The sequence below is a fragment of the Falco biarmicus genome, chromosome 5 (assembly GCF_023638135.1).
Source record: "Falco biarmicus isolate bFalBia1 chromosome 5, bFalBia1.pri, whole genome shotgun sequence".
Classification (NCBI taxonomy): domain Eukaryota; kingdom Metazoa; phylum Chordata; class Aves; order Falconiformes; family Falconidae; genus Falco; species Falco biarmicus.
Window position 1 is genome coordinate 91572015 of NC_079292.1, and position 26850 is coordinate 91598864.

General features: G+C 47.8%; 2 protein-coding genes, 1 long non-coding RNA gene and 1 other non-coding gene across 5 annotated transcripts; 3 read left to right on the forward strand and 1 right to left on the reverse strand.

Annotated features, from left to right (window-relative positions):
• Positions 1-434: 434 nt before the first annotated feature.
• On the forward strand, positions 435-1935 carry LOC130150711 (uncharacterized). Its single transcript, XR_008822338.1, has 2 exons — positions 435-570; positions 1144-1935. It is a non-coding gene; the product is annotated as an uncharacterized LOC130150711 (long non-coding RNA).
• Positions 1936-2121: 186 nt separating this feature from the next.
• MRPL51 (mitochondrial ribosomal protein L51) lies at positions 2122-2870 on the reverse strand. The gene is made up of 2 exons (XM_056341909.1): positions 2573-2870; positions 2122-2392 (listed from the first exon to the last, which is right to left on the reverse strand). Exons 1-2 carry the CDS (start codon positions 2829-2831, stop codon positions 2196-2198), a joined length of 456 nt encoding a protein of 151 aa, XP_056197884.1. The 5' UTR covers positions 2832-2870; the 3' UTR covers positions 2122-2195.
• A 120-nt stretch (positions 2871-2990) lies between these two features.
• NCAPD2 (non-SMC condensin I complex subunit D2) lies at positions 2991-26632 on the forward strand. 2 transcript variants are annotated; one of them, XM_056341905.1, is made up of 31 exons: positions 2991-3195; positions 3284-3359; positions 3497-3555; positions 4011-4192; positions 4671-4810; positions 5146-5273; positions 5354-5477; positions 5559-5706; positions 6259-6456; positions 6973-7107; positions 7645-7729; positions 8393-8567; positions 8745-8953; positions 9926-10135; positions 12024-12198; positions 13808-13892; positions 14039-14172; positions 15549-15681; positions 17238-17322; positions 17426-17587; positions 17832-18043; positions 19227-19338; positions 19647-19770; positions 19975-20130; positions 20344-20521; positions 21559-21653; positions 23490-23570; positions 25476-25662; positions 25894-26020; positions 26170-26322; positions 26496-26632. In XM_056341905.1, the coding sequence occupies exons 1-31, from the start codon at positions 3042-3044 to the stop codon at positions 26606-26608; spliced, it is 4335 nt and encodes a 1444-aa protein (XP_056197880.1). In that variant the 5' UTR covers positions 2991-3041; the 3' UTR covers positions 26609-26632. The 2 variants fall into 2 exon arrangements, with proteins under 2 accessions (XP_056197880.1, XP_056197881.1); XM_056341906.1 differs by having other exon boundaries at positions 2993-3195; positions 8832-8953.
• Positions 3616-3936, forward strand: LOC130150896 (small nucleolar RNA U85). Its single transcript, XR_008822421.1, has one exon. It is a non-coding gene; the product is annotated as a small nucleolar RNA U85 (small nucleolar RNA).
• Positions 26633-26850: the final 218 nt, after the last annotated feature.

Below are 26850 nucleotides of genomic sequence, written 5' to 3' on the forward strand. Positions count from 1 at the left end.
CCCTGGACGGGGACGGGGCCGCTCCCCCCAGGGCCCGGCGGTGGTACCTCCGCAGAGACAACCGGGCCCAGCGATGGGACACCACCCGCCCCCCGCCCCCCCGGGGGGGCAAAACCTCCCCCGGGGCCCCGCCACGGGACCCCCACGGTCCCCGGCAGCCCCGAGTGAGGCCCTGCCGCCGCACAGGGGCCCAACAACACTTCCCCGCCCCACAGTTTGCTGGTGCGGTTCCGGGGGGGCTGCGGGAGCGCCTCCAGCCCCCCCCCGCAGGGTGGATGTTGGCCCCGGTAAAGCCGCTGTCCCTGCAATTAAGATATGGCACGGCTGGCTCGCTTCCACTGCGGCACAGCGCGGAGGGGAGCCTGAACCAGCTGACTTCGCGATGCCGCTGCCTGCTGGGGGAAAACAGGCTCCAACAGCAGCCCCAGCAGCAGCTACCTGCTTGGGTCTCTCCCCCCGCTGAAGATTCTGAGGAGCCTGCTGGATCAGAAGGGAGGATTCTTCAATTCAGGATGAGAATGGAGGCAGGAGCATGCTGGAACAAGAAGTCTCTGCACAGCGGTCGGTGTGGTAAGTAGGGTGACGAGCAACTGGTTTTCACTTACACTGAACTACCTCTTCCTTTCGTAAGCAATACAGGCTGTTAGTAAAGGCTCTTCACTGTGAGATCCGAGCGATTAGTAGGCACACAAGACGTACATTGTAAGTTACAGCCTGGGAGCCCAAAGACCATACAAGGAAGGTGACGACTTAACACAGGGTTGTGACTGGAGCCAGATCATTTGCAGAGGACTACCGGGGGTTAAGGAGCAATCTAGCACTAGCCTCGGCAGAACCGAAGGTTTTTAAGCTGTGCCCTCTGACAAGCTCTGAAGGGGCAAGTCATGGAAGAAGCTTCCATAGCTTGGCAAGCTTCCCACTGCAGTTTGAGGGCTGTTCCAATAACCACTGCAAATAACAGAACATGGAGCTTATGGAATTACTGCCCGGAGCCCTTGCCAAGTTGGTCCTTAGGGACTAAGGTGACTAAAGGGTACAAGATACTTTTCTCTGATGCTTTTCAAGTTTCTGACATACTTTCAGCCAAGGATTTGCTGCCGCTGTGATTTATGTACGCAGTAACCCCCAGGTGCTCTCTTCCAGGTGCTTGCTCAGCCTCCACTTCGATCTGTGCACATTTCCTGGATCCACAACACCTTCTGACAAGAGTGCCACAGGTCTGCCACCCTGCTCCCAGGAACATGAACTTCAGCTGCTTGAACAGAGACTTTGGCTTCACCTTCCTAAGGCCCAGACCTAAAGAAAGTTCTTTTCATTCCCTGCCACTTCCAACCAAGTGTTTTTGATGACAGAGTAGCACCGCTCTGTAACAAGATAGATCAGGTCAGCAGATAACTCCCCAATTACCTAGCAGCTGAATTAACAACTACTAAGACAGAGGCAAACGCCTGCTCATCATACAGATTCTTCTGAAGTATAGAATGTTCTTTGTGGTGCTGGAGTACAGATGCCAGCTTTGATTCACGGTAACTTCTTTAAATGAACCAATAATGGGTTATGGAAAGCTAGAAGCTAGTTTCTGAAAACAGTTAAGTGCCTGAATTACTTTTTCAAAGCCTGACTAAATTATAAACAAAAGGCCATTTGGTCAGTAAGTGTTGTTAGTATGGTGTTAAGTCAGAGACTTAACAGAGACAAGCTCTCCCCTTAAGACAGGGTTTGGTGCATTTCAATTAACATCTGAATGATTCACGCTTAATCACAGATAAATGGAGGGCAAGGGGGCCAAGCAGCTAGCTGGAAGACATATTAGTAGGCACTCTTAGCACTAACTTGAAAATTCAGCTGAGGAAATATCTTAAGTTGGAGCATAATGAAATTGGCAAGTAGAGAACCTAGGGCTCACAGAGACTGAAGGGATGCTAGAAGCCTGGCTTCTAGAGGACTCTCAGGTCAAGTTCAGGGATCCAGACTGGAACAGATGTCTGCAAGAAGTACATCAGAAATGATTGAGGGGGCTAAACTTGCACAGAGGAGAAGCTCAGGCCTGGAGCAGCAGCAGGACCTTGAGACTGGGCCAGAAACACACAGTGAAAGTCGCTGAAAGCACTGGGAACGCCACCGTGTGAAAACTGGCTTTATTCTGACCGTGATGCCGCAAAACCACACTCCATATGCCAAGCCCACAGCTGCTCCTAGCGGTGCTTCCCGGTGCGATTGAAGCGCTTGTACAAGTAGCGGATCCTTTTGTTAAGATTGTGATAGTCGTCTATAAACATCCGATCTCCCACCACCTGCTTCTTGCGGATGCACCTCTGCAGCTCATTACCCCGCCAGCCTCGCAGCCATCTGGGCCCCTGGATGAGGTTCTTCGGGTGGATATGGAAGCCGCCTGAGGACAGGAAAGTGGAAAGGATGAAGCCGGAGCCCCGGGGGGAGGCTGTTCCCAGAGCGGCCCGCCGCAGCCCCCCCCCCTCGCCACTGGAAGAGCCACTCGCCTGCAGATGGGTCCAGCCGCCCTCCCCTCCTGCCCCGGGGCCGCAGCGGGGGGGAGGGCGCGCCTATGCCTTACCCAGGATCCCCACGTTGTCGTAGACCCCGAACAAAGCCCGTTTTTCCGTCCACCGATCCACCTGCTTGGGCTTCGGCGGCTCCTTGATGCGGATGGGCCGGGTGAACCCTGCCAGGGGCGAGGAGATGGGCACGGGGAGACCGGGCCGTACAGGGCCGCAGCGCGCCCCGCCGCTGCCGCTGATCCTGCGCTCGGCGCGGAGCAGGGAGGCGGCCCGGCCCAGCAGGTCTCGCCCGGCAGCCTGCAGCACCGCCGCCATCGCGGTGACCCCGGGGACCGCCTCTTCCGGCCGCTGTGGCTGTCGGGAAGCGGAAGGACGGAAACGAGGCGCTAACGGTCCGAGAGTGAAAAGGGAGCCGGTGATTGGGCAGCGCCCTGGCGCGCGGCAGCGCTGCTGGCCGCTGATAGGCCCAGGCAAGGGGGTGGGGCCAGTGCGGCCGCGCGCGCTATTCGGAGCGGCGGCAGGGCAATGGCGGCGGCAACAGCCCGTGGGGCCGTGCCGGAGGCCGCCTGGGAGTTCCGCCTGCCCCTTAACCTCGCCGACCTGCTGCGGGACAGCGGCCCCGGCTGCTATGTTGTGCAGAGGGTGCTGCCCGCTAGCGAGCTGCCGCCCGCCCTCACAGGTAAGCGCTGCCCCCGGCCCGGCCTGGGCCTACTGGCGGGTCACGGCCGTGACCGCTGCCCCCCACCCCTCTCCGTGTTTCCCCGCAGCTTTCCGGAGCGCCTTCAAGGCGCACGGCGCGTTGGCGGTGCTGCAGCACTTCGATTCTCTCTACAGCTTGCTCCGGTGAGTACCGAGCGCGGGGCTGGGGCCGAGGGGAGCGGGTGCAGGGGGGTTGTGGCAAGGCTGGGGCGCCGAGGCACTCGCGCCTCTCCCCGGGGGCGTTTCTTCGCTCCCCTCAACGAACTGTGCTTGCCCTGCAGCTGCTTCCAAGCCGCAGAGACTGCTGTCAAGGAGGATGCCCTGGAGCTGATGATGTGCGGTGGGTATCCACTGTTCCTGGCTGAAGCAGAAGCACTAGAGAAGTCCCTCCCCTTTGGCAGCTCGGTGATGATATAAAGGCTAATGTGACTTGACCAGCTGGGTTGCACTTTCAGCCCATTCCAGTAATATGGGCCTGTAATCTTGGTGGACAATGCTGAGCTGTGCATGTTTGCTGTAAGGGCAGGCCGACAGAAAATCCCCTTCCCTGTGTCCCTGGAAAATACATCCTTGGGATGCATCAGCTCTGAGGGAGTATTTCTGTGAGCTGACATGGGGCTGTGGGGATAGGATGGGGCAGCGCATCCAAGGTTTGGGTTGCAGGGGGCAGCCCTTATTACAGCTGGTAAGATGTGAGCACGTCTTTGGTAATCTGATGGCTGCTTTAAGCCCTCGAAAGAGGGGATGGCTGAGGGGCCTTGAAAGGAGTTCTCATGACTTTCCACCTCTTTTCAGTGGTGTCCCATCATTCCAATGAACTTCCTGCCATCATGCATGATTCTGGGCTGAGCCGTGCGGACTGTGCTGCTCACCTCAATGCTCTAAAGATGAACTGCTATTTGCTGACTGGCCTGGTGGATGCCTTTGAAACGGAAACTTGCAGGAATGCTTTGTTGGAGGTGAATCCTAGTGGGAAGGTAGGTGAGGGGACTGTGAGAAACCACGTTGATAAAAGCAGAAAACATGAAAGCTTGCTATACTCTGTGGTATCTCTCATGTTATAGCTGGGTTTATTTAAACATGATGCCAGCAAGATCAGTGTGTTATGTGGAGTACTGGTTATTTCTGTGAAACTGTATATGGTAAATGGCCAAAGGGACAATATGTATCTAAACATCAGCAGATACTTGGGTACCCAGGCCTCTCTGGTTCACTCTTCAGTGTCTGGCTAGTACTTTGTGTGCCAGTATTTTCTCACGAGTCCCTTTCTGTGGTCAGAGGTAACGGCAACCGTCATTTGATGCAGATGCGTGAACTTCTCATACATCTTGCAATGGGTCTCTTAGTGCTGTAGAACATGACAGTCATCTGCTTTTTTGAGGGAAGCCGGGTGGTGATGGTGTTTTTTCTGCTGTCAAGCTGCTGGTGTATCGTGTTGTGTAATCTGCTTTCTAGAACAAGAAGAACCGTACCAAGACCTCTGGATCCTTCTGGGAAGAGGAGAGGGAGCCGGTTTTACATCTGCTCACACAGCTGCTGCAGCTGGATCTCCGTCAGCTTTGGGGTGGTTCAGCAGTGGATGAAGAATTTGTCAGGTATGGGGTGAAGTGGATGTAGAGGTGGGATGAGTGACTGGTTTTCTGGAGGGGAGGGTTAAATGTTAAATCTGCCAATGATGTGGTATTACAGCCCTCTGCAGAGTGCAGATTGCTGGGTAACTGAGGAAACCATCTTGAGGCAAAAGCGATGTGTTTAAGAACCACTTACTTTTCTTGTGTAGGCCTCTCAAATTCAGGTGGTGTTTGCTCAGATTTTTTAAGGATACTGGAGAATCTCTCTGGTTTGAAAGAAATGTTTGGCTGCTGTAGTGTGCTAGAATGATGTTGGTGCAAGTTGTGATAGTGAGGTTCACTCTCTTCTGTGGCTTTAGCTTGATGACAGGAAGCTGTTACCACATCCTGGAGAATCCAAGCATCGGTCTTCAGAAGTACCGGGCCACACGGGAGGCTGTGACACATCTGCTTGCTGCAGTCCTGACTCACTATGATCACATGTTCAGTGAGTTCCTGCTCCTTTGCCTTCTTCCTGAAGCCATTCTCAGTTACTGTCCCTGATCTCTTTCTTCTCACATGTGAAAGGTGCTATTGTGAAGATCACGCAGATGCTGCAGCACTTTGAACATGTAGCCCCAGTGTTTGCACAGGCCGTGAGCCTCTGGGCCACAGAGTATGGTCTGAAAAGCCTGGTGGGTGAATTGCTAAGGTGAGAAAAATACCCTGAGGCTTGTCCTTCCCTCCCTGGCTACTTGGGGCACCCTATTCCTTGTTTCATCTTTCTATGCAGGGAAATCGGACAGAAATTTCCACAGGATCTGGCTCATGATACTTCAGGAGTCAAGGGTTATGCTACCTTTATAACTGAACTGGCTGAACAGATTCCAGCTCTGGTGCTGGCCAACATGAGTGTTCTCCTGCATCTCTTGAATGGAGAGGTACGTTACTGCAATATTGTCTGTCTGGAGAAGTCAGGGGGTGGAGGTGCTGTTAACCAGCTTTTTCTGCCTGAAAAACCCAACCCTCTTTCACAGACATCAAGTAGCCAAAACCTGCTGTTTGGAATAGGTTCTGCCCTTACCTAAAAGATGCAAAGGAAATGGAAACCATGACATCTACTGTCTGGTTGTCACTCTCAGATATCAGAGACTGCTTACTGGTCTAAGATCCCAGCTGTTGTCCGTTGTTCTTCAGTACTTAATGAGTTTGTCATTGTGTTACCTTTTCTTAAGCTGCCCTTTAAAGCTTTAAGTGTTTCTTGTATCAGTTCTTGGCTTCTGTGGACTTAGTTGGATAGCAGGGTTGAATTACTCTGTCTTCCAGGCACAATCATGTTCACCCAAGGTTAATACAAAGTCCATAATGGAGAAATTCACTTAAGGCTGAGAGCCTGGGACTTGGAAGGCCCAAACTTTGGGCTGTCCTTCCTCTGGGCATATCAAATTGTGTCTTTTTGTCTGTTCCTGGTTCAACAGCTTTTCTTTTTGCAGAGTTATATGATGCGAAATGCCATTCTGGCGGCTATGGCAGAAGTGCTGGTGCGGGTGCTGAATGGTGACCAGCTGGAGGAAGCTGCCCGTGGTACTCGGGACAAGTTTCTGAGTATGCTGCAGTCCCATATCTGTGACATCCATGGCTTTGTGCGCAGCCGCGTGCTGCAGCTTTTCGCTCGAATCGTTCAGTGCAGGGTAAGTGTGCTAGGGAATTGGCTTCACATCACTCATCCCTTCCCCTGTTGTTTTCTAAAGGTATTTTTGTTATCCTGGTCTTTGTTTGCAGAGACTGAAGTTTAACAGAGAAAGGCATTGTCTCTGTGTGCTGGGGTGTCTGTAGTTCCTTTTTGCCAAGAGACCAAAGACCCTAGGGACAAGGGAACTGGGGAACAGAAATTAAATGCTGGTCTTTGTTACTGGAATAGAACAGAAGGAAGAACACAGTATGCAAGTTCTTTTTGGACATTGATATGGGAAAACATCACCCTTGGTAGATATACTAAGACTCAACAGGACCCTGGATAACCCAAGTCTTTGCTTACAACAGGGCTTGGATCAGAAGATAATCAGAGGTCCCTTCAGACCCAGACTACTTTTCTATAAGTCTAGAATCTCTGCCTTTTAGTACATTAATACATCTGCAGTAAAATAACTTTTTCTGGGCCTCTAGGCCTTCTCAATAACTTTGTCTATGCTCTCACTGTGTGATAGGTCCTGCCTTTGACTCAGTTTCAGTCTGTGGTATCAGTGGCTGTTGGGCGTCTCAAAGACAAATCTGTGATGGTAGTTAAAAATGCAATCCAGCTCCTGGCTGCATTTCTGTCCAACAATCCCTTCTCCTGCAAGGTAATTCCCACCAGTATGATGAGTATGCTAGATATCTGTTTGCAGGCTGAATATCTGCAGTGTGCTATAGCCTTCCTGTGTCTTGTGGGAGGGACAAAATAGCCTTTGACTCTGCACGTGGGAGCTTTCTGGTTTTCCCAGGTTCAGATCTTGCTTCCTCTGGCTCTTCCCTCACTTGGTGTAATGGTGAAGATGTGCTGAAGGCCAGGAGGGATGCCTTTGATTGTGGAAAAACCTGCAGTGGTTTGATTTGAATCCACTGTGGGGTTTCTTTCCTTTTGATCAGAATTAGTCTCTTAGAACATTCTGCACAGAGCTGTAGCTCTTTGTGTTTAGCTGCACCTGCTCCTGAGCCTCAGACTGATGATTTACAGGAGTTCCCATTCTAGGGTGACGTCCAGAGTCTGCTATTCCAGTTTCCAAAAACAGGGTTGTCTGAGGGGATTGACAACTTCAAGCGGGCAGTGGATGAGAAAGAGTTCTAGCATTTCAGAAAAAGGAGGGTGAGTAACATACTTCTCTTTCTGGCATCTTCAGCTAAGCTGTACCGACTTGACTGAGGCACTGAAGAAAGAGGTGCAGAAGCTGCAAGAAATGAGGGACCGTGATAGATCCACAGCAGGTAGTTTCCCTTCTTCTTCTTTCCCCTTCCCAAGACATACCAGGGTTTATTTTTCCTCATCTTAAATTTGCTCCCAGGTTCTGGTGACTTTTGTCTCAGATCTTGACTCGCATGAGATGGTGAGGCCGGATAACTGGGATTAATCTCACAGCAGATTTTCAGATTTTCATACAGTAGTATTATAAAAGGACCATGTCAGTGTCCGTATCTAGATCAACAGTCCATTTAGCTAAATATCCTATTTTCAGCATAAGAACTGAACACCCTCTCAGGCTTCCATTTTCAGCTTTCAGTTTTCCATTCAAGTACTGCTTAAGCCATAATTTTGGTTGGGCAGATGTTAATTTTAAATTGATTAGCCTTGGACCTGGTGCTGTCTACAAAATAATAAATATCCAATGATGGTTCTCTCTTACCTTTCATTTTTTTACCCTCAGTGATTGGTTTATTGCTGGGGGGGGCGGTATGCCAAAGAGTTATGGTTTATTCTTACTTCAGTCTGGGTGGGATCAATGAGAATAGTGTCTTCCAGGGCTGGCGGGGGAGAAGAAAAGTGGAATTCCTAACTTTCAGATGAGTTTCTCTTCCCATTTAGGGTGTCATTTGAGTCTCTGTATTCTTCATTCCCTCTTTTGTGTTGGGTTTTTGGTTTTTTTATAACAGCTCCAGTGATCACCTCTGAGGAAGAGTGGGAAGCAATGCTGCCAGAAGTTAGGGCTGCCACACAGCAGCTCTTTCAACCACTGCAGGAAGGGGAAGAGGAGGTGCTGGAAGTTGGGGAAACAGTGGAGAGTACATCAGAGCAAATCACTGGGCTGCTGAGGAAGCTGAATTACAAGTAAGAAGGCTCTGTAGTTTGACAGTGTTCATCCCACAGGCTGTGTTTGTCCCTTGTTCTCTGTTAAAGAAAGGTTTGAGCTCCAGGGTAGAGGGATGATTTCCAGTAACATTACTCTGTAGGAAGAGATTGGCGTGGGCACTCGGCACAAGATGCTGACAGGAGCTGCTTCCCCAGTTGTTCAGGGCAAAGTTGGATGGTTTCCCTTGCGTTCTGCCCTGACGAGTTGCTGATGTTCTTCTCATGGGCGGTGTCGTTGTCCAGGAGTGCAGCCCGCCTTACGCGGAAGGCCCTGTGTCACTTCCAGGGGAAGGAGCCCTTCAGCGGCCCTGCAGAGGAAAGTGAGGAGGCAACAATCCTGAGTGTTCTGAAGAGACTTTACACAGGTAACTGCTTCGGATCAATCTGTCTCTTCCCTAAGTCCAAGCTGATGCCATAGTTAGGCCAAAAGGCTCTGGAATGCCCTGGCCCTCCTTCTGACCTGTGGGGCTCAGTCTGTGTGTACTTGACAGCTCATAGAGCTGTGCATCTCCGGATCATCTACTTATCCAGTGGCCTGGCATTTTTACTGGATTGGATTAGTCCTGTTATTTCATTTCTGGTCAAAAAAGTTCTGTGTTCCCAGTAGAAGTGCATTTCTGATGCTTTAATTCACATAGTATCTGCTGAGAGGAGTGTAGTGTTATCCACACACCCGCTTCTGTCCTGCCTGAATTTGTCAGGAGTTCTGCTTCCTGAACAGGTGGTGGCACATAATGCTTACCCTCTGCAGCTTTGACCAAGTATCAGGTTCAAGCAACCTCTTGCTTATCTCGAAGCCTCTAGGCATATTTTTAGGACTTCACATTCTTTGTCTTTGCTGTTCGTTTCAGGATAAGGTTTCCTAGCCAATCTCCTTGAGCTGATTTCTATCAAAACTGTACCATCTAAAAATATTTATAGCCTTGTCAATTCTCCACACTTCTGCAAACTTTGCTAGGGAGTAGCAGCGTTTGCCTTCTCCCTACTCTGCCCTGATTCCCTTTCAGGGCCTCATCCATCTTTGGGGGGATGCCAAGTTCAGATTAACCCCTTCAGCATTTTAGTGGAGTTTACCCCAGCTGGACCATGCCTTTCTCCACCCCTGTATTAAGTTGGCATTTCTATGGTGCATCACACTGTAGTACTGGAACTTGCTCTACAGCATGCTGAGATTTTGTCTTTGTAGCCAAGTCTGATGGCAGAATTTGGATTTTTGTCTCCTGGCTCTTGGAAGGGGTCACTATGGAGTGGAGGGAGAAGTGTTAAAATGCTCTGAACTGTGCCTGTTTCCCTTATACCTTACATATTGCTCACCAGCGGGTGTTTGTGCTGTGCAGGTTCTTGCCCAGGTGAGAACAGTGAGGATTCTCCACGTGGCAGCAGCTCTCCTCAGGCTGAAGAAGTTGTGCCGGACAAGCAGCCTCAAACAGAGCTGGCCAAACAGGAGATGTTGGTGCAATACCTGCAAGATGCTTACAACTTTTCAGTGAAAATCACAGAAGCCCTGAGCCTGATCAGCAAGATGATGCATGAAAACTGTATCTCAGGTGTGTCAAATAACCATGGGGTCCTTTCTCCCCTGTTCAGCATTTCGAGAGCTTTCCCCTTGCTAGAGGGGAGACACTGCAGTGGTGGAGCTCCAGGGGAAGGGGGCAAGTTTGGAGGAGCTGCTTTTCACTGAGCAGATGTTAGAGGCACTTCCAGGATATCGGAAAAGCAAGCACTGGGGTTGTGTTAGGGCATGGATGGGCTTTTTAGGAATCCATGTCTTAAATATCAAGGTTGAAAATAGTTTTACAAGCCAGGTGACCAAAACTACTTTATTTATGGAAGCTCCCCTGCCGCCCATGGGAGGGGGATGCGTGTTCATCGTCTCAGCTGAGGTTCTCCCAAAGTAAGCACGGCCAGTGAAGCTGTCCTGTTACCTGCTTCGTGTCCTGATGCAGCTTCAGCTGTTATGCTGGCCACAAGAAGGGAACTGAGCAGCCTGTCTTGTCCACCTCACCTTTCCTTAAACTTGATATGCTGTAGCTAAAAGCGATCCTGATCAACAGGTTCTATGGCCTGGTCCTCTTGCGTGCTGTCACGAAAAGTGGTTATGAGTAGGCCTTTGAGTTTAATTCAGCTATTCCTATTTAATATTAGAACTACTGTATTCAGTTAGACTTTTTTGAAGTGCTTATCATAAATCAGCACCTCTGAGGACACAGAGGGGCGCAGCTCTCTCCTCTCCCATTCTCCCTGGTCCATCTGCTTGCCAGACACTTGCATAGCTCTGGGGTACAGACAGGTCTGAGCACTACAGCACCCTAGCTTCATGCACACACTTTGGAGGTTTCACCTGTATTAAGGACTCGTGTGTTAGCTGTGATAAGCATCTGGGCTTTCCCAGCCAGGTTTGGATGTCATTAGCTGTTTGCACACGCAAAAATGAACTTTTGGGTTCAGTGTCTTTACAGGTCATTTGAATTTCAAGGCGGAGTGTGTGCCCCTCACCTGATGCTTAAACACCTGGGGTTTGGTTTATTTTTTTCATGGCTGTGCAGATTTTACTGGCTTTCCACCTCCCTGTTGTCCCGTGCTGTAGTGTAAGGAAGGCACATTGAGTGTCTGAACAGCTGGGACATTTTGAGACATTGTCTCCAGTTGGAGATGGTGTGCTGCTGGGTGAGGGGGTGGTAGTAAGGGATGTGCTCAGATTTAGATTTCTTTTTTAATTAAAGATTTAAGATTCGAAGATTTAATTTTATTTTTTATGTTGAAAATATGTATCTTCTGGTGTGACTAGAGACAGGAGAAGCATACCAGCTTCTCTGATAGGGGGTCTTTATTCAGATCTATAAGTTGAAGGCTTATTCTCGTGTAAGCTCCCACTAAACCAGGGGTCAGACTCTATGAACTGTTCATTGTACAGTCCCTCCGATCATTACAGTGGCTCTCTTGTGAATGCTCTCCAAATTAATGTTTTTTCTTGTCTTATGAGCAGAAGACAAGTATATTTCAGGAGTACTCAAGCTGGAATCAAAAGCATTGTTCATTACCCCATTTACGCATCAAGTAACTTGATTTCTCTGGTTACAGCATTGCACTGGGACTTAGGTTCAGCTGCTCATCTGCTGTGACTATGAGATTTTTTTCTTCCTGTCTCCCAGAAGAGAATTTTATTCTTTCTCAAACGTGGTGTCTGTGCTCTTCTAAATGTGTCAGATTAGATTTGGTTGTAATACTGTTAACCTGTACCTGTTTCCTCCGGGACATCTACATCTTTTTACTAGTAGCCCTGTTCTGACTTGAGCCCTCTGCAGACAGTAGCATTGATCTTAGATGCTTGTAGGGCTTGCTGTGAGAACAGTATGCCTATGAATTTGTTTTAATGGCTTCTCTGGTAGGCTATAGGAACGAGCCACACTAATGCAACTGTTCTTTTCTCTGCAGTTGTGCAGGAATCCATTGAGTTCCTTGTGACAGCCTCACAGTTTGGTGTGCCCCAGGCAGTGCTTGGAGTCCGCAGGATGCTCCCCCTCATATGGTCAAAAGAGCCTGGTATTAAGGAGGCCGTGCTGGATGCCTACAGACGGCTCTATCTGAGCCCCAGCGGCAAGTCAGAGAGGTATGGCCCTTCCTAATCAGAAGAGGGTTTTTTCTCCACCCACCTCGATTCTTCTTTTGGGGAGCCGTTGGGAATGGGTTATGGGCAGGAAGAGAAATCAAAGTTGCCACCCTTCATGCTGAGCTGAAATGTAAGGTTATGTAGCTGAGTATCCCAGTCTTCCTGTGGCACCTACCACTGAGCTTCCACTCTTGGTTTGTTGTAGTGTCCATGTGTAGGAAATTCATGCAGCAAAACTCTATCTGAGGCCTTACAGAAGGAGAAGCTGAGAATTATTTTAAATTGAACTGTTATCAGGCACTGACACCTAACCATCTCATAAATTCACTCATACAAAGCACTGCACCAAGATATGTGTGCCCAAATGATCTGGGTAGGGTCTCTACAGAGAACAAGGGGTGTCTGTCTTCTCAGCAGGGTTCTTGGCTGGCAACAATTAAGTGAATAGTTTAGATGGCTATTTCAGCCCCTTTGGGAGTCAGCTGTTGTTATGGAGTCATCCCATGTCCAAGAGTCTTGCTCACTTCACCTTCTGTGGGCAAAGTTGTTGCTCAGTGTTCCCCTGGTTTGGGTTTCTTATGGCTGTCATCACTCCTCCTGTTGGGATAATGAGAGGAATGGCATACAGTATGGGCTGAAGCTGGAGCTGTCTGGCTGACGCCAGGGCTCAGATCTTTTGCTGACAGGGTATGCGTGCTGTGGCCTTATCTGAGTGTAGGCGTTCTGCTTCTGGTGTACACAACACATTCTTCAGTGTTTACTGGTTTTCTTTCTGTCAGTTTTGTCCTTGATTTTTTTTCAACATACACTGTTTCTTTATCCCTCACACTATACAACGTTAGTAGTTATTATTGTCATCTGGGTGCTTTCACACACATTTCAATTTGTATTTCATTAAGACTGATGTTAAACCTCTTTGTAACAAATCTCTACATGTGGCAGGTGAGAGGATGTTAATGGGGTCTTTGCTGATCCTTATTCAGGATTTGGGGTTGGGAACTGAGTACTGCTTGAATGCTTTTTTCTTCCACGCTAGAGAGGAGCTGTGTGTCCTCTTTGTTAGCTCTTCTTTCTTAGCGCCTGTTGGGTACACATGCACTAAGTAAGTGTGATCCCTGGTGAGATGCACCATACTTCACCCTCATATGTACCATCAGGGCAACACAAAGTATCCACTGCTGCTTATTTCTTCTTGATAGTATTGCCTGGAGATGACTCTCCTACAGTTTGAGATCTGGCCTTATTTGTTCACAGAGAGTTTCAGTTTCTTGTGTTCTAGGGAAAACAGTAATTTGACTTGTAGTTGAGAGCAAACTGGGAAGTGGCTGGTGGGTGCCTCTTGTTGAGTCTTTGAGCACAGCTAGGAGCAGCAGTGCACAAGGCAGTGGACTTCTGAGCCCGTGGCGTGCTCATTGGAACTTAAGCTGGGTGACCTGGAGGACTCTAGCTTGTGGAGGGGGAAGTCTCCAGGGATCAGCTCTATTATCTAACAGATGTCCTCGGCTCTCTGAATAGCAGAATAGAAACAGAATAAAAAACCTTTTTCTTTACCTTTACCTTTTTAAATTATTATTTCATTTCATTTTATTTTATTTTTCCCCCTTCAAAGGGCCAGAGCTCAGAGCCTGGTGCATTCTTTATCTCTCATCATGGTGGATGCATCACTAGGAACGATACAGTGCTTAGAAGAAATAGTGAGTACTTGCCTGGGTTTGGATTATGTTTGTGATCTTAATGTCTGTTATGTTAAAATGGTAGGCATTGCAGTTGATGTCTGTGTTGGTTTGAAGTCCATCTTCCTCTGCCTCTCCCTACTTGTTTTATTGCGTTTCTTTTCCAGATTTCAGAGTTTGTGCAGAAAGATGAAATAAAGCCTGCTGTGATCCAGCTGCTTTGGGAACGATTCACAGAAAAATCTCAGTGCTCGCCACTAGAACAACGTGCTGCTGTGATCCTGCTGGGGATGATGGCACGGTGAGCCGTGGGCCTGTGGTGTGGGAGGATTATGTGAGTGGGAGGATGTACAGGGAGTCAATTTTTATCGAAGAACTGCAGGTGCTGCATCAGGTGACCCTTTTGTTCTGCAGCTTCAAAAACAGTAGCCCTGTCATGGGGTAACGAGGCCTGGAATTAAACATAGTTGTGCTGGGTCCCACCAGCACAGTCTCTGAATGAGTATGACAACATCACTTTCTCTGTATTCTGAATGTCCACCCCTTCTCAGAGCTTGCCGTGCCACAGCTCTGCAGCTTTGTGTTTGGATAAGAGCAGCAATAAGCTGCTGAGTAGAGATGTCTGGAGCCTTTAGCATGAGGGAGGGAAATGAGTCCGCTTCCCTTTCTGGAGGCAAAAAGAGTGTAATTGCACTGTAAGGTTTTAATTTCTTCAGTCACCCTTTGGTATTTAGCTTACCTGCTGATTTCTTCTTGCTCTTCCTACTTCAGTTCTTAATCAGTCAAAACTAGGCCTGCATAATGATAATCCCAAAGTTCTTGGCTCTAGAGCTGGGAGCTGTTCCTGGGGCTCACAGCCAATTCTGCAATTTGACAATTAGATATTCCTTCCAAGGTATTTCTACCACCCCGTTCCATGTGCTTGTGGCAGAATTGTAGACATCTCAAAATTCATGTCCTTCCCTAAAATCCTGGGATTGAATTCTTTAGGCTTCTGAGATATCCCGTGAGACCCTATGTTGAGTCCATGGCGGGGGGATGAAATAACAGTATTGCTGCCTTCACAAATCTGCTAAGGGAGGTGATTTTGCTTTTATCCTGAAGGTGCCCCGTTATAAACTTTTTAGATCCTCCTTTTAAATACATTCAATTCTGTTCTTCACTTCTTCACCCAGTTAATTTTATATTCCTCAGATCAAGCCTGGTCTGAGGAATATGCAATTCTACCTTTCATAGGTAGAAAGAAGAGCGGGGATGTGGGCATGGGCTTTGGAGTTGGGGTGTTTTTGTGTTGTTTTGTTTTGCACAGTAGGGGAGGAAGTGGCACATGTCACCAGTCCTGAGCTGCTGGACTCTTTTCTGTTTTGCAACATTTTTCTTTGTCTTGCCCTTTTAAGCTCTTCTTCTTTCTGATAAGAAAAAGGAATCAAGAATCTTATTTCTTTGTAAAGAGACAGTGTGTCCAGTGTTCACTTTGGAGAACTTAATCTCATAGTGGAGTGAGGATTTTACAGGCTTCTGTGGAATATTGCTTGATTTGGGGTTTTTTTTCCTTCCCTCCTCTTACTCAAACCACTGCCTTCTGTAAAGCACAAGGAGTATTTCTCTTGGTTATCCATACTTCTGTAAACTTTCAGCACCAACTCACGTAACACCCCCATCGCTTCCATTCCATAGAGGGAAGCCAGAGATCGTAGGTAGCAACCTGGACGTCTTGGTGACAGTAGGGCTGTCTGAGAAGGTATGTGAAGACTATCGCCTTGCTCAAGAAGTATGCAACGCCATCTCCAAACTTGCCACTAACCGTAAGGTAAAACTCTTCAGTTTCTTCTTGAGCTCGTCCAGAAAGAGAGTTATCCAGAAACAAAGAAGGGGGGTAAATGGTTTGTATTGAGAAGAGAGAGAAGTGATTAAATTTTTACCAACTGTGAAATTAAGTAGGTTGAGACCATTCATCAGCACTGTCTGGAAAGCTTAGCACACATCAGTGAACATGTAATAAAAGAATTTTCATGAGGCAACAGGCTGAATTCAATTAGTAAAGAGTTCATTGCACAAAAAAATCTGTTTTCCTTTCAATTTTCCTCCTCAGACTCCCAGTTCTAAACTGATTTGTGTTTCCTCAACCATGAAGCCCTTTCCTCTACTGATGTTTTCTGGTGTTGTGATTCTTTTGCTCTTCCCTATTAACTGATATTTGGGAGTTGTCAGCTGTACAGCTGAATATAAAACATGAAGTGTTTTCAAACCTGTCCCTCTTGTACTTAAAACAACATGATGGTCCACAGCATCTTTGTCTGGGGAAAAACTTTATACTTTTTTTTTTTTTTTGTCTTAAATGCACTTGGGGGTAAAAAAACCCCACTATGTTTTTTGACTCAAGCATTTAGGGTTTTAGTTCAGGAGTTCCTGCATAAAAGCAGCCCTCTTTCACACAGCACCATCACTGTGTGTTTGCCCCTTCCACTGAGGATGTTACTGCAGGACCTTCATGAATTAATACACATCACAACATTCTTAATTGTTCTAAAGACAGTTGTAATTCAGTTTTAGCTTGGCTTAACTCTGCAGTAAAGTTTGTCTACACTTCAGACCCTTGTCACATACACTTGAATGACTGTGGTAGCTCTTCCTCCCTATCACCCCACACGCACAGAAATTCAGTACAGAGAGTAGGATTGTAGTGAACTGAGAGATTCTGTTTCCGGCTACTGAAAGCTGGTAAATCCTCAGGTAGCGGCTTGTTTTGGTCAAGTGTATCTTGATCAGGCAGATACAGATGTGCTGGGATATCTCAGGCATTGTCATACTTGGTTTAGTAGTTCTCTGGGTTATCTTACTCCCAACCTAAAATGTGGTGGGACTGATACAGAGTCAGCCTAAGTGTGAGGTGATGTTGGGTCCAGAGCTATCCTCTGTCATTTCTGATGATGGTTCGCTTTTAAACAAAACCTGGAGTACCCCTAGGCAAGGGCATCTGATTAACGTACCGTTGGTAACCCTGAAGACGCTCTAAACATTTCCTTCTTTGCTCATGTGGAGAATGAGTAAATAATATCAGCTTTTAAAAGAGTCATTTTGAGATTTCAAGAGTTATTTTGATTTAAGGTGAAATAGTGGAACTGCCTGGGTTGGCCTGGGATTATCATTTGGCCAAGCATTAAATCCACCCAGTGTTTGCCACCATGCCTTCAAAAGTGACAGTAATGTCCCTTCTGTGTGTTCAGTTGCAGAGCATACGGGCTGTCCCTGCCATGGGCCTTGCATGGCTTCGATTGGCATTGTGCATGTGGCAAGGTCGAGCACCAGGAAGGGCACGGGGGGATCTCTTATGTGGTAGGAGTAACTCATCTGCTCTCTCTGCAGCCAGCGCTGGAGCAGAGCAATGCACCATTTCGACTGCCACAGGACCACATGCTGTTTGCTTCCCTGAGTGAGACTCTGAGTAAAGGTGAGCCTGAGTCAGCAGTAGGTTTGGAGGGGATGAAGCTGGGCTGTGAGGCAGCCTGTGTTGTCACTGTTACATGTGGTACACTGCTCTCTCTTCTCATCAGGCTTCGCCCAGCCAAGTGGTCACTGGATCCCCTTCATGGAGACAGCAGTAACGCTCATATACAAGCTAGCAGAAGGGGCAGGGGATATATGTGCTCACATCTTGCAGATGTGTAGTCAGCAAGCTCTGGAGAAGCTGGAGGAGGCTGATGGGCAGAAAGCTGGTGAGGAAAAAATCTGGTGAAGGAAATCCGTACCCATGGTTTCTCATGCTGCGATTGGGTGGCCTAGAGTAACTGCAGGAGGAGCTGGGGGACTAGTTGGCGGTGTTGGTGTGGAAGGGTGCCAGTGCATGAAGGAGTCTGTGGAGCATGGAGGTGGGTTATACAGTGAAACTTGACAGTAACCAATGAGAGAAGAGGTCTAGATCACCACTGACCTGTAGTAATTTTTCTCCACTGGATCCAGGGGTTTCTCCCAACAGAGTCTCTGATGGTGCTGGCAGCCTCCCCACATTCATGCTGATGCACCTGCTGTCCCTTGTGGGACAGGTGGCACTGCAGCAGGTACAATATTTGGAAGTGTCAGTGAGCACAGAGCTACGCAGACGACGATGCCTCAGAGAGGAGGAGAAGTCCAAGAAGCATTCTGACAGCAGCATGAAGAAGCAGAGGCCCTTGGTGAGAACTGAGGCGTTTTTTTCCTATGGGCAGCTCTTCTAGTGTCCCAGCTACTGCTATGGCAAACTTCTGGAGAATGCACTCCTGAGGATGCAGGAGGCCTGGGGTAACGTGTGCTTTGGGAATAGAAATGGGCATGATTGACAGGGAGAGCTGAGGCCCTTGAACGATCCCATTCAATAGAACTCTCACATCAGTCTTGGGTTTTGAAGAGGCAAAATAGAGGGAATGAAGGGTGATGTCCTGGCCATGCTTATCTTCCTGCTTCAGGCAAATATTTCCGTCCCCCTCATCACTTCCTTTCTTACCAATGCAATCTTTTGCAATTGCTGCTGGTGGTGAAGAACACCCATTTGTGCTCTGAATTTTGGAAAAGGGCTTCTGGAACCTTGGTCCATAGGGTTTGAAGGTCCTATCCTTTCTCAGGTGGTAATGATGAAAGTTTAATAGTAACCTTCTTAATGGGATATGTATGATAGAAATACCATGTTTGGTTAGGGTTACCTTGCAACATTTTCCAGAGTGTAGTGAGGCTAACTTTCTAGGGTAAGAATAGAGAAAAATGTGCGTCCCTAGGTATCCAGCCTCTGTTAGATGCCTATACTGCTATGTCCAGAGAAATTTGTAGTTAGTTTCCTCATCCACCCTGCTTATCAGTGTCACAACCATTTACCAGACAGGAGGAGGTTACGATGAGATTTTCCAAGAAGCAGCAGTGGGACGCAGAGTTGGTCCTCACGCAACATCCACGTCTCTCTTCTTCCCTTGTGTTGCTTTTGCCTTGCTTTGAGGTTTCCCATAATCTTACTCACAAGACCAGCAATTCAAAGTCTGCTTTGAACTTCGTGCTTTTAGGGTTTGCGTCTCCCTGAAGTTGTGCCAGACTCTGGCATTGATGCCAGGTGTGTCCTAGGTCTGTCTCAACATACTAGCTTCAGGAGCTTCGGCTTTCTCTTTTTGTTGATGTTCTGTGACACATGGCCTGGCAAATCCTGGGGTACGCTGCACAGCTTCATTCAGTTCTCAGGGAAAAGTGGGTTATAGAATTCTCCATCAGTCTATTCTCAACTCTAGTCGTGCTGCTGGTAACCTGCATCCACCTCTCACCTGAGAGAAGAGTACTTTGTGAGGGGAGGGGTTATTGTTGCCTGTCGTCATCTTTACAGTCTTCCCTTCTGCACAGAGCACAGGAAATGAGACCACTATGGAGGAGGAGCTGGGCCTTGTGGGAGCCTCAGCGGATGACACTGAGGCCGAGCTCATCCGCAGTATTTGTGAGACAGAACTTCTAGATGGTGAGTGTGGCTGCCACCGAGGAGCACTGTCTCTGTCTGCCTGTGTGGAAGAACAGGTACAGTGGGTAACAGATCCAGAAAGAGGAAGGCTGTTTCCTTCAGAAGGAAACACTGTGATTTTTTTTGTCTGGTGTCAGTTTCTACACAGGCTGTTTCTTTGCCTTTCTGGAAGTGTTTTTTTCAATGGTGAAAGTGAGTCAACGAATTTCTGTAGTTTTGCAGGAGTTCTGGGATAAACAGAGTAATTGTTCTTAGAGGGATGCACAAACAGCACTCTCATACTTGCTGTCTTTATTCCCACTCTCTAGATAAGCACCTGCTCTCTGCCTTTGTTCCACTGGTGCTCAAAGTCTGCAAAAACCCTGGGCTCTACAGCGATCCGGCGCTCTCGGCTGCTGCAGCCCTGAGTCTTGGCAAAGTCTGCATGATCAGGTAATGGCTGGCTGTTCCGGTGCCTCTTCCCGGCCTTCCTGGTACTAAAGCACAAGCAAACGTTGCAACTCCTTTCCTGTGGAGAGAACAAACACAAAAGAGCGTTCATAGATTTTCTTTTTTTTTTTTGGTGTATGTGTCTCTGTTCTCTGAGAGATGGAATTTTGGTATGAATGCCTTCTTTTCTGTACCCTGTCTCATCAGCTCTGAGTTCTGCAGCTCCCACCTGCGCCTGCTGTTAACAATGATGGAGAAGTCCACTCTGCCTGGTGTGAGATCCAACCTCATTATTGCAGCAGGAGATCTGGCCATCCGTTTCCCCAACGTGGTGGAGCCTTGGACATCGCATCTCTGTGCCAGGTAATGCTACAGTCATTGCTGGAAGAACACAGGTGATGAGAGCTCTGGAAGGGTGACACTGGGCCTCCGGAAGGTGAGAATGACCCAGGAAAACAAATCTGAAGGTGTCAATGTAGAGAGACAAGAGACCTGGGCTGTAGAGTAGGCTGTCATGGGTACCAGTAGCTTAGAGATACTCGGCTGCTTTCTGCAGTAACTGTATGGTTCTGCCAGGTTGCGGGACCCCTGCCCAAGCGTGAGGCACACGGCTGGACTGGTGATGACTCACCTCATCCTCGAAGACATGATAAAGGTGAAGGGCCAAGTGAGCGAAATGGCAACTCTGCTTATAGACCCAGAGGAGGCAATCATGGGACTAGCTCACAACTTTTTCAGTGAACTCTCCAACAAGGCAAGTGGATGCTCACGGACCTTAGCTGACAAGAGTGGGGAGGGGCTGGTGGAAGCTGAGTCAATGATACAAGAGCTGAGTCCTGGAGAAGATGTGTTAGTGGTGCAGAGCAGCTGCCTGTCCCTCTGTGTTGCCTAGATGAGGACAGATAAAGGAAATTGTGCAACACAAGTTTTGTTTCAGCTGTGATGTTGCTGAATTTTACCTCATCCATTCGCATCAGAAGGCAGGTTCCAAACTGGTGCCTCATCCCTTTGCTTTCTTGTGTGTGCCTGGTACAGGGCTGGGAACAGTTCTCTGCAGCTTACCTTGAGGCTTTACAGCAGAGTTCCCTGACCTTAGGGCTCAGGCAGTGCACCATCTCTGAAACCTTTCAAAGTTGTTCTTGGCTGTGTGATGCTGAGACCCCTAAACTGAAGGAATTACAGCCCAGGCAGGTGAGAACAATAGCAGCAGTGCCCCCTGTACACCATCTGTTAAGCGTGAGTGCCGCCGCGGGCCCTTCAGAGTCTGAGATTTGCTGCCTGAGCAGCTGCAGTGGTACAGGGGCTTGCGCCACTAAAAGCAGAGCCAGCCGCCTGACTGCACTAATTCCTGTCTCTGCAGCGCCTGTGACAAACCCTGTCAAAGCAGTGGGAAGGGGCGTCTGGACAGGCCTCTTCAGGCCAGGCGGGAGGCAGTTCCTTGAGCTGAACTGCTGTGTGTTTCCTTTATCAGGAAGCTTTTTTGTTGGGTTGTGACGCGGCTGGAAAGCGAAGAAACTTCATCCAGGTCTGCCAAAGAGCAGAGCTGTCGCAAACCAAGGGTTGCAGTTGTTGTTAGCTTGGCAATTGGTTATTTTCCCCCTTAGCTTCAGCCAAGTAGTTCTGGATGGGTTTGGCTGGCTGTGTACAGCTAATTTCAAAAAGCTGATGTTTTTGGTCAGTAGATTTGGGGCGGGGAGAAGGGAGGTAGCTTTAAGTGGGCAGGTTATCTGGCTTGACTTAAGCTGTCCTTTGTAATTCTGTATCTCATGTAGAACCCTGTATTCTGCACAGGATAACGCCATCTATAACCTGCTTCCAGACATCATCAGTCACCTCTCAGATCCTAACTGCGGCATAGAGGAGGAACCCTTCCACACCATTATGAGGTATTCTACGGTTCGAGAAATCTCTTTTGACTAGGACTATGTTTATGCAAAGGGGGTGTGAGATCCAGGGAAGAGAAACCACAGTGACTTACACAACACGCTTTTTCAGTTGTTCTTGATCTGATTTTTTCAGTCTGTATCTGAAATGGAGTCATCCTGAGAGGAATCTGTTCTAAAGCCACCTAGCTGGGGGTGAGGAGAAGCTCCACAGAGTTTCTACTAGCTCGTTCACTCTAGAAAAGGAAAACAGTTGGGTTTATGCATGGAAACATGGATATGCAACATGGGAGAACACAACAGATTTTAAAGACTCTGCTGCCTTTGTCATTTTGGTGGCCTACTGGATTTTTTTGTAAGCAATTTTAGTAAAGTTGTAGTTAAAGTAACAGGTTTGGGTTTGCTGCTTTGGTTTGGGTTTGGGTTTTTTGTTTTGGCCTTTTTTTCCCCATGAAACCTTACTCCATAGTATAGAGACATATTGAAATAGTTCAGTCTGAGGGTATTGGTTGCTCATAGACAGCACAAAAAATGTCTTTAGTGGTAAATTATAGAAATTTTCCTCTTATATCTGAAACTTAAACATATGAGGGTTTTTCTGAGTTGCCTGAATCCCTGTGGATTACAGACGGGACTGCTGGACAAAACAAGAGTATTTCTGTTGCTGAAGAGGAGACCAATAAAATCTCCAGTGACCTTTTTTTTTCCAACTACTCTTTCCGTCCACTGGCTATTTTAGCGGTCACGTTATTTCTGGTTTACGGATAGGGAAGCATTGGTAGTGCTGGTGAGACCTTACCTGGAATGCTGCCATAGTTCTGGTCATATAAGTTAAAGAAAGATGAATTGATGCTGGAACAAATGCAAAGAAAGGACTCCTGAGGATATGGTCTCTGTCCCATATCTTAAGAACGAAGCTTGGTGTAGTGGTTGTAGACATACCAAGGACTGAATGAGGATGCGCCTAGAGCAGCTGCATTGAGTCCAGTGCAGCCTGACTGAGCGTAAGTTAACAGAAGTGTTGGTACAAGAAAAAGGGCAGCCAGCAGGACCTTCTTAATACATAGAAGTTACTCAATGATTTCTGCGAGGACATCATGCAGAATGCAGAAGTACTTAACTGTGTTGAAGACTATGTCTCTATTCCTCAAGAAACTAAGAAAAACATGATCAGGTTAGTGGTTAAGTTTTTTTGTTCCCACTTCAGTGCAAAGTAACACTCACTTTTGCATTGATTCAAAATAGAGCAGCGTATCTTCAGCAAATTAGTAACAGAGAAGTCACAAGAACGGTTTTGAAGGGGAAAAAAAGTAGTGCGTGCCACCCCACTCCTCTCAAGGCCTGCTTGTCAGACATGGTAGTCTGCCAGGGCAACGTGTGAAGTGAGGAGGTTGTCTGGAGGTGTTGCACGCTCTTAAAACTGGATGGAAGGAGCAGATCAGAAGTCATTGGTGCAGCCTTTTCAGCATCCCTCCGCCTCAGACCCTGCACAGCCATTAGCACTTCTTACTCCAGACCTTCAAGGATCTTTGCGTGAGCTGGATTTCTTAGTTTCATCCTAGGCAGGTGCTATTACACAAACATGCAGTTTTAATTGTATGTTTTGTCCTAGCAGCTGTCCCCCAACAGGGTCTGTGATTAGTATTTTAAATATGTACATATGCCTGTAGCTTCTCCTGAACTAAGTCTGAGGCACGCAGAGCTCTCTCATCATCTTTGGATGGCCACCCAGCTGATCACTGGATAGGATAGCTGCAGACATCCCATAGTGTAGGCAGAAATGCGGTTTCCTCTCTGGGCTGTAAACTTTGCCTTTTTTTTTTTTTTTTTCCTTTGCAGACATCTCTTCTCATACATTTCAAAAGACAAACAGAGAGAGAGCTTGGTGGAGAAACTTTGTCAGCGATTCCGGACTGTCAGGTGGGTTGTAATCCTAATTTTCCTGACAAGCAAGTCTGCTTCTTAGGAACTGTTGGAAGAAACTACCTTGTATATGATGGTTGTAACAGGTTCTTATCATATACTTCATGTGGCAAAGAGACAAATGCTGACATAACCTGGATTAGGTCCCTCTTTCTCCCCCTCCCCATCTTCCTCCTAAAAATACATGAATAAATATGTATAAGGATTCTTCTTTCATTACACCGTGACTGGCCCCTCTCCCTTCCCTCCTTTCTTAGGAAACAGTTTTGTGACAATGTAGATCTGCAGTACAGCTGAGCAAGGAGACATCCCACGTGTGGGTTTTAGGCACCTTTGTGGTCCTTCTCCACAGGCTCTTCCCTTGCATCTCAGCTAAGAAATCAGATCAGTGTGTCCGGCTGAGGCGTTGGGGTCCCCCAGCACCCCTGTCCAGGGTGATCTCAACCATCTAGCTGGTACCGGCCTCTCCTTGCTCTGTGTGCGTGGGCTGCTCAGTACTAATTCTATGCCTGGGACTCTGCTTTCTTATTCAAGGGCTTGTGCTGCCATAGGCTTAGGCCGTGCTTTGTCTGCGAGATGTGCGTGCCTTGCTCATGGTGCTGGTGACAGAGTATACAGTGCAGGACCCACCCCACCACCCTGGGGTATGGTTTTGCTTCCTAGGTTTCAGTGTGTGTGTGGGGGTTGCTGTTGCTTCTTTCCCCCTGCTCCCCAAGCTGTAACTTCTCTGACGTTTTCTTTTTTTAGTCTCCTTTTCTAGGAAGAAAGGCAGTAGAAATTTACCTGCCTCTCTGTCATGTACTTTCAGTGACACCTTCGTTTTACTTTCCACTGAATTTGGTGCACCCTGCCTTCCTCCGTTCCTGTGATTTTTCTTTCTCCATCGTTGTGTCTTTGCCCCTGAGGTTTAAGCTGTGCCTGCTTATCTTGGCCATTTGTACACAGTGCCTGGGCACGTGGCCTGTTCGGCTGCCTCAGGGAGTTGCATATTCCCCAGAAATATTTGGATTTTGCTTTCTGAGCTGGAGTGGAGAGTAGCCCCTCTCCAAAATTGCCTCCCAGGAACACCGGTGAGCTCGTCACATTTGTAAAAAAAAAAATGTGCATGTGTAAGCCATGTCTAGCTTTGAATAAAAACGTCCTAATATTTCTCTACCACAAAGATGATCAGTTTAATGCATGCTAGTGGTAACGCTAGAGCAAGACTCTCACTCCAGGCTAAAACAGTAGCTTAAAAAAAGACTGTGCAGCCCCCGTCACCTTATTCAGCATTTCTGGAGTTCTAAGCATAGCAACATGGCAGGTGTCGTTCAGACTGTGGATGTGGAACCAGCTGGGTGCTGCAGCCTTGTTCTCCATCTCTCTGTGTTTGGACAGTGCATTTGGAGAGACTGTGCAGGACAGACTTCTGGCCCTCTGCTGTGTGTGTATTAATAAGAGGGGCTTCACCCTGGCTCTTTGTCCTCCCATTCCATCACAGTGGGGTACATTAAGGATGTTAGTCTACTCCCCACTCCCTTTTTTCCCCCAGTGACTTTTGTTTTAAATTCAGTTGAAATGAGGCCCTTCAAGAGGAGTCCTCACCTCAGTGAGTGTATTTCTTCCTCATAGCCAGCAATAACTTTTGACACTTCTTAAGAGAGTGATTGTGTTCTTTAACAGTGAAGCCTTCTTGGTTTTCTGACGTGTCAGATCAGTGTCTTCGATGGCACACAGTGGTGGCTGTGTGCGGTGTGGCACTGCACTCTGACCTGTAACAGAGCAGCCTGGATCTGATACTCCGCAGGGCTGAAGCACCTGCAGGAAATGCTTTATCCTCGCATGCTGTAGTTCTAGGTAGGACGTGCTCATCCGTACATACCCCTTTCCATCAGAGCTAATGGCAACCTTTGTCTTTCCCAGGACTGACCGTCAGTATCGGGATCTATCCTACTGCCTGACTCTGCTTCCCCTCTCGGAACGGGGCCTTCAGAAGCTGCAGGACAACTTTGACTGCTTTGCAGACAAGCTCCAAGACCCAGCTGTCTACAGTTGTTTCCAAACTCTGCTGGCTCGATTCTCCAGAGCAGGCAGCAAACCTGAGATTAAAGTAAGGATGGGGAGGGGGCAAGTGTCCAGGCCAGGAAAACGATCGCTTTTGACATGCAGTGATTGGAAAGCCTTGCAGTTCTCCATTTTAAGCAAGCTACTCCTCACCCCCAACAATTTATCAGAGAACTTGATGGAAGTTCTGCTATGGATGTAATAATTCTCTGTCCCCACCTCTTTTTTTTTTTTTTTCTTTTTTTTTCTTTTCCCCACTGTGTTCCATCTCCGTCAGGCTCTGGCTGAAGACCTGGAGCAGAAGATGTCTGCCTCCCATAATCGAGGGCTGGATTCAGCAGTGACATGCCAGGAAGGTAGCGCAACTCCAGTGACAGAGGCGACCAAGCAGAAACCCACAAGAAGTATGTTCCTTTTGTGAGACTGCAGCCTTCCCCCTCATCCTGCAGTCCAGCAGAGACACCTAGGGACTTTTCCTCACCCTTACAGACGGAGTGGTTGCTACCTTTCTCTCTTATTTTTTTGATTTTTTGCTGGTTTGTTTTCTTGGCAGGCTCACGCCACCAGCCCCTGAGCACGGCCAACAGTGGTGAAGATTTTGTCACGCCTCACGCCTTCCAAAAACAGAAGTGTGCCCAAAAGCGCCGTCCGTGCAAAAAAGCTGTTATCACCTTCTCCAGTGATGAGGAGAACAACTCTGAGGACGGTAAGCCTTTGTACATTGTGCTCAAAGGCAGAAAGTGGAAAAAGGCTATGGGTTTGGCCCAGTAGGGATGTGCCTTTGGAAGTGGGCAGGTGTGGAACACCGCCTGGGTTGCCTGTAGATTCTGTGTTCAAGGCAGGTAAGTGCTGGTTATTGACACATTTTATTCCCTTTAGACCTATTGGCAGAATTAAGAGAGGAAGAAACCCCCACCAAAACAACTCCCATCACCAGATCTTCAGCGCGCCAGGCACGCCGAGGCAACCATCTGCCACTGTCTTTTGACTAAAAATATAATTCACTTTATGCCACAGTCGTCTTCTCTTGTCTGAGCTACCCCATAATATGACAGTGCTTTAAATGAGGACAAAAGGGATGTTACACACCAGGCTAAAGCAGTTCCAATCCTGTCTTTTGATATCTCCACAAAGAAAGGCAGTGACGAGTATAGCTGCTGCTTTGGCTGGTTTTGCCCTGCAAGATGAAAGCAAGCTGCTCTGATTAAAAATAAAAATAAAAAGTCTGGGGAAG

Excerpts from the sequence above, each read along its gene's own strand:
- MRPL51 (XM_056341909.1), bottom strand. The coding sequence starts at position 2,831 with ATGGCGGCGGTGCTGCAGGCTGCCGGGCGAGACCTGCTGGGCCGGGCC. Across the intron at positions 2,393-2,572 it reads CGACAACGTGGGGATCCTGG|GCGGCTTCCATATCCACCCG; the intron begins GTAAGGCATAGG and ends TCCTGTCCTCAG.
- NCAPD2 (XM_056341905.1), top strand. The coding sequence starts at position 3,042 with ATGGCGGCGGCAACAGCCCGTGGGGCCGTGCCGGAGGCCGCCTGGGAG. Across the intron at positions 10,136-12,023 it reads GCATGAAAACTGTATCTCAG|TTGTGCAGGAATCCATTGAG; the intron begins GTGTGTCAAATA and ends TTTTCTCTGCAG. Across the intron at positions 20,522-21,558 it reads TCAGTGAACTCTCCAACAAG|GATAACGCCATCTATAACCT; the intron begins GCAAGTGGATGC and ends TATTCTGCACAG.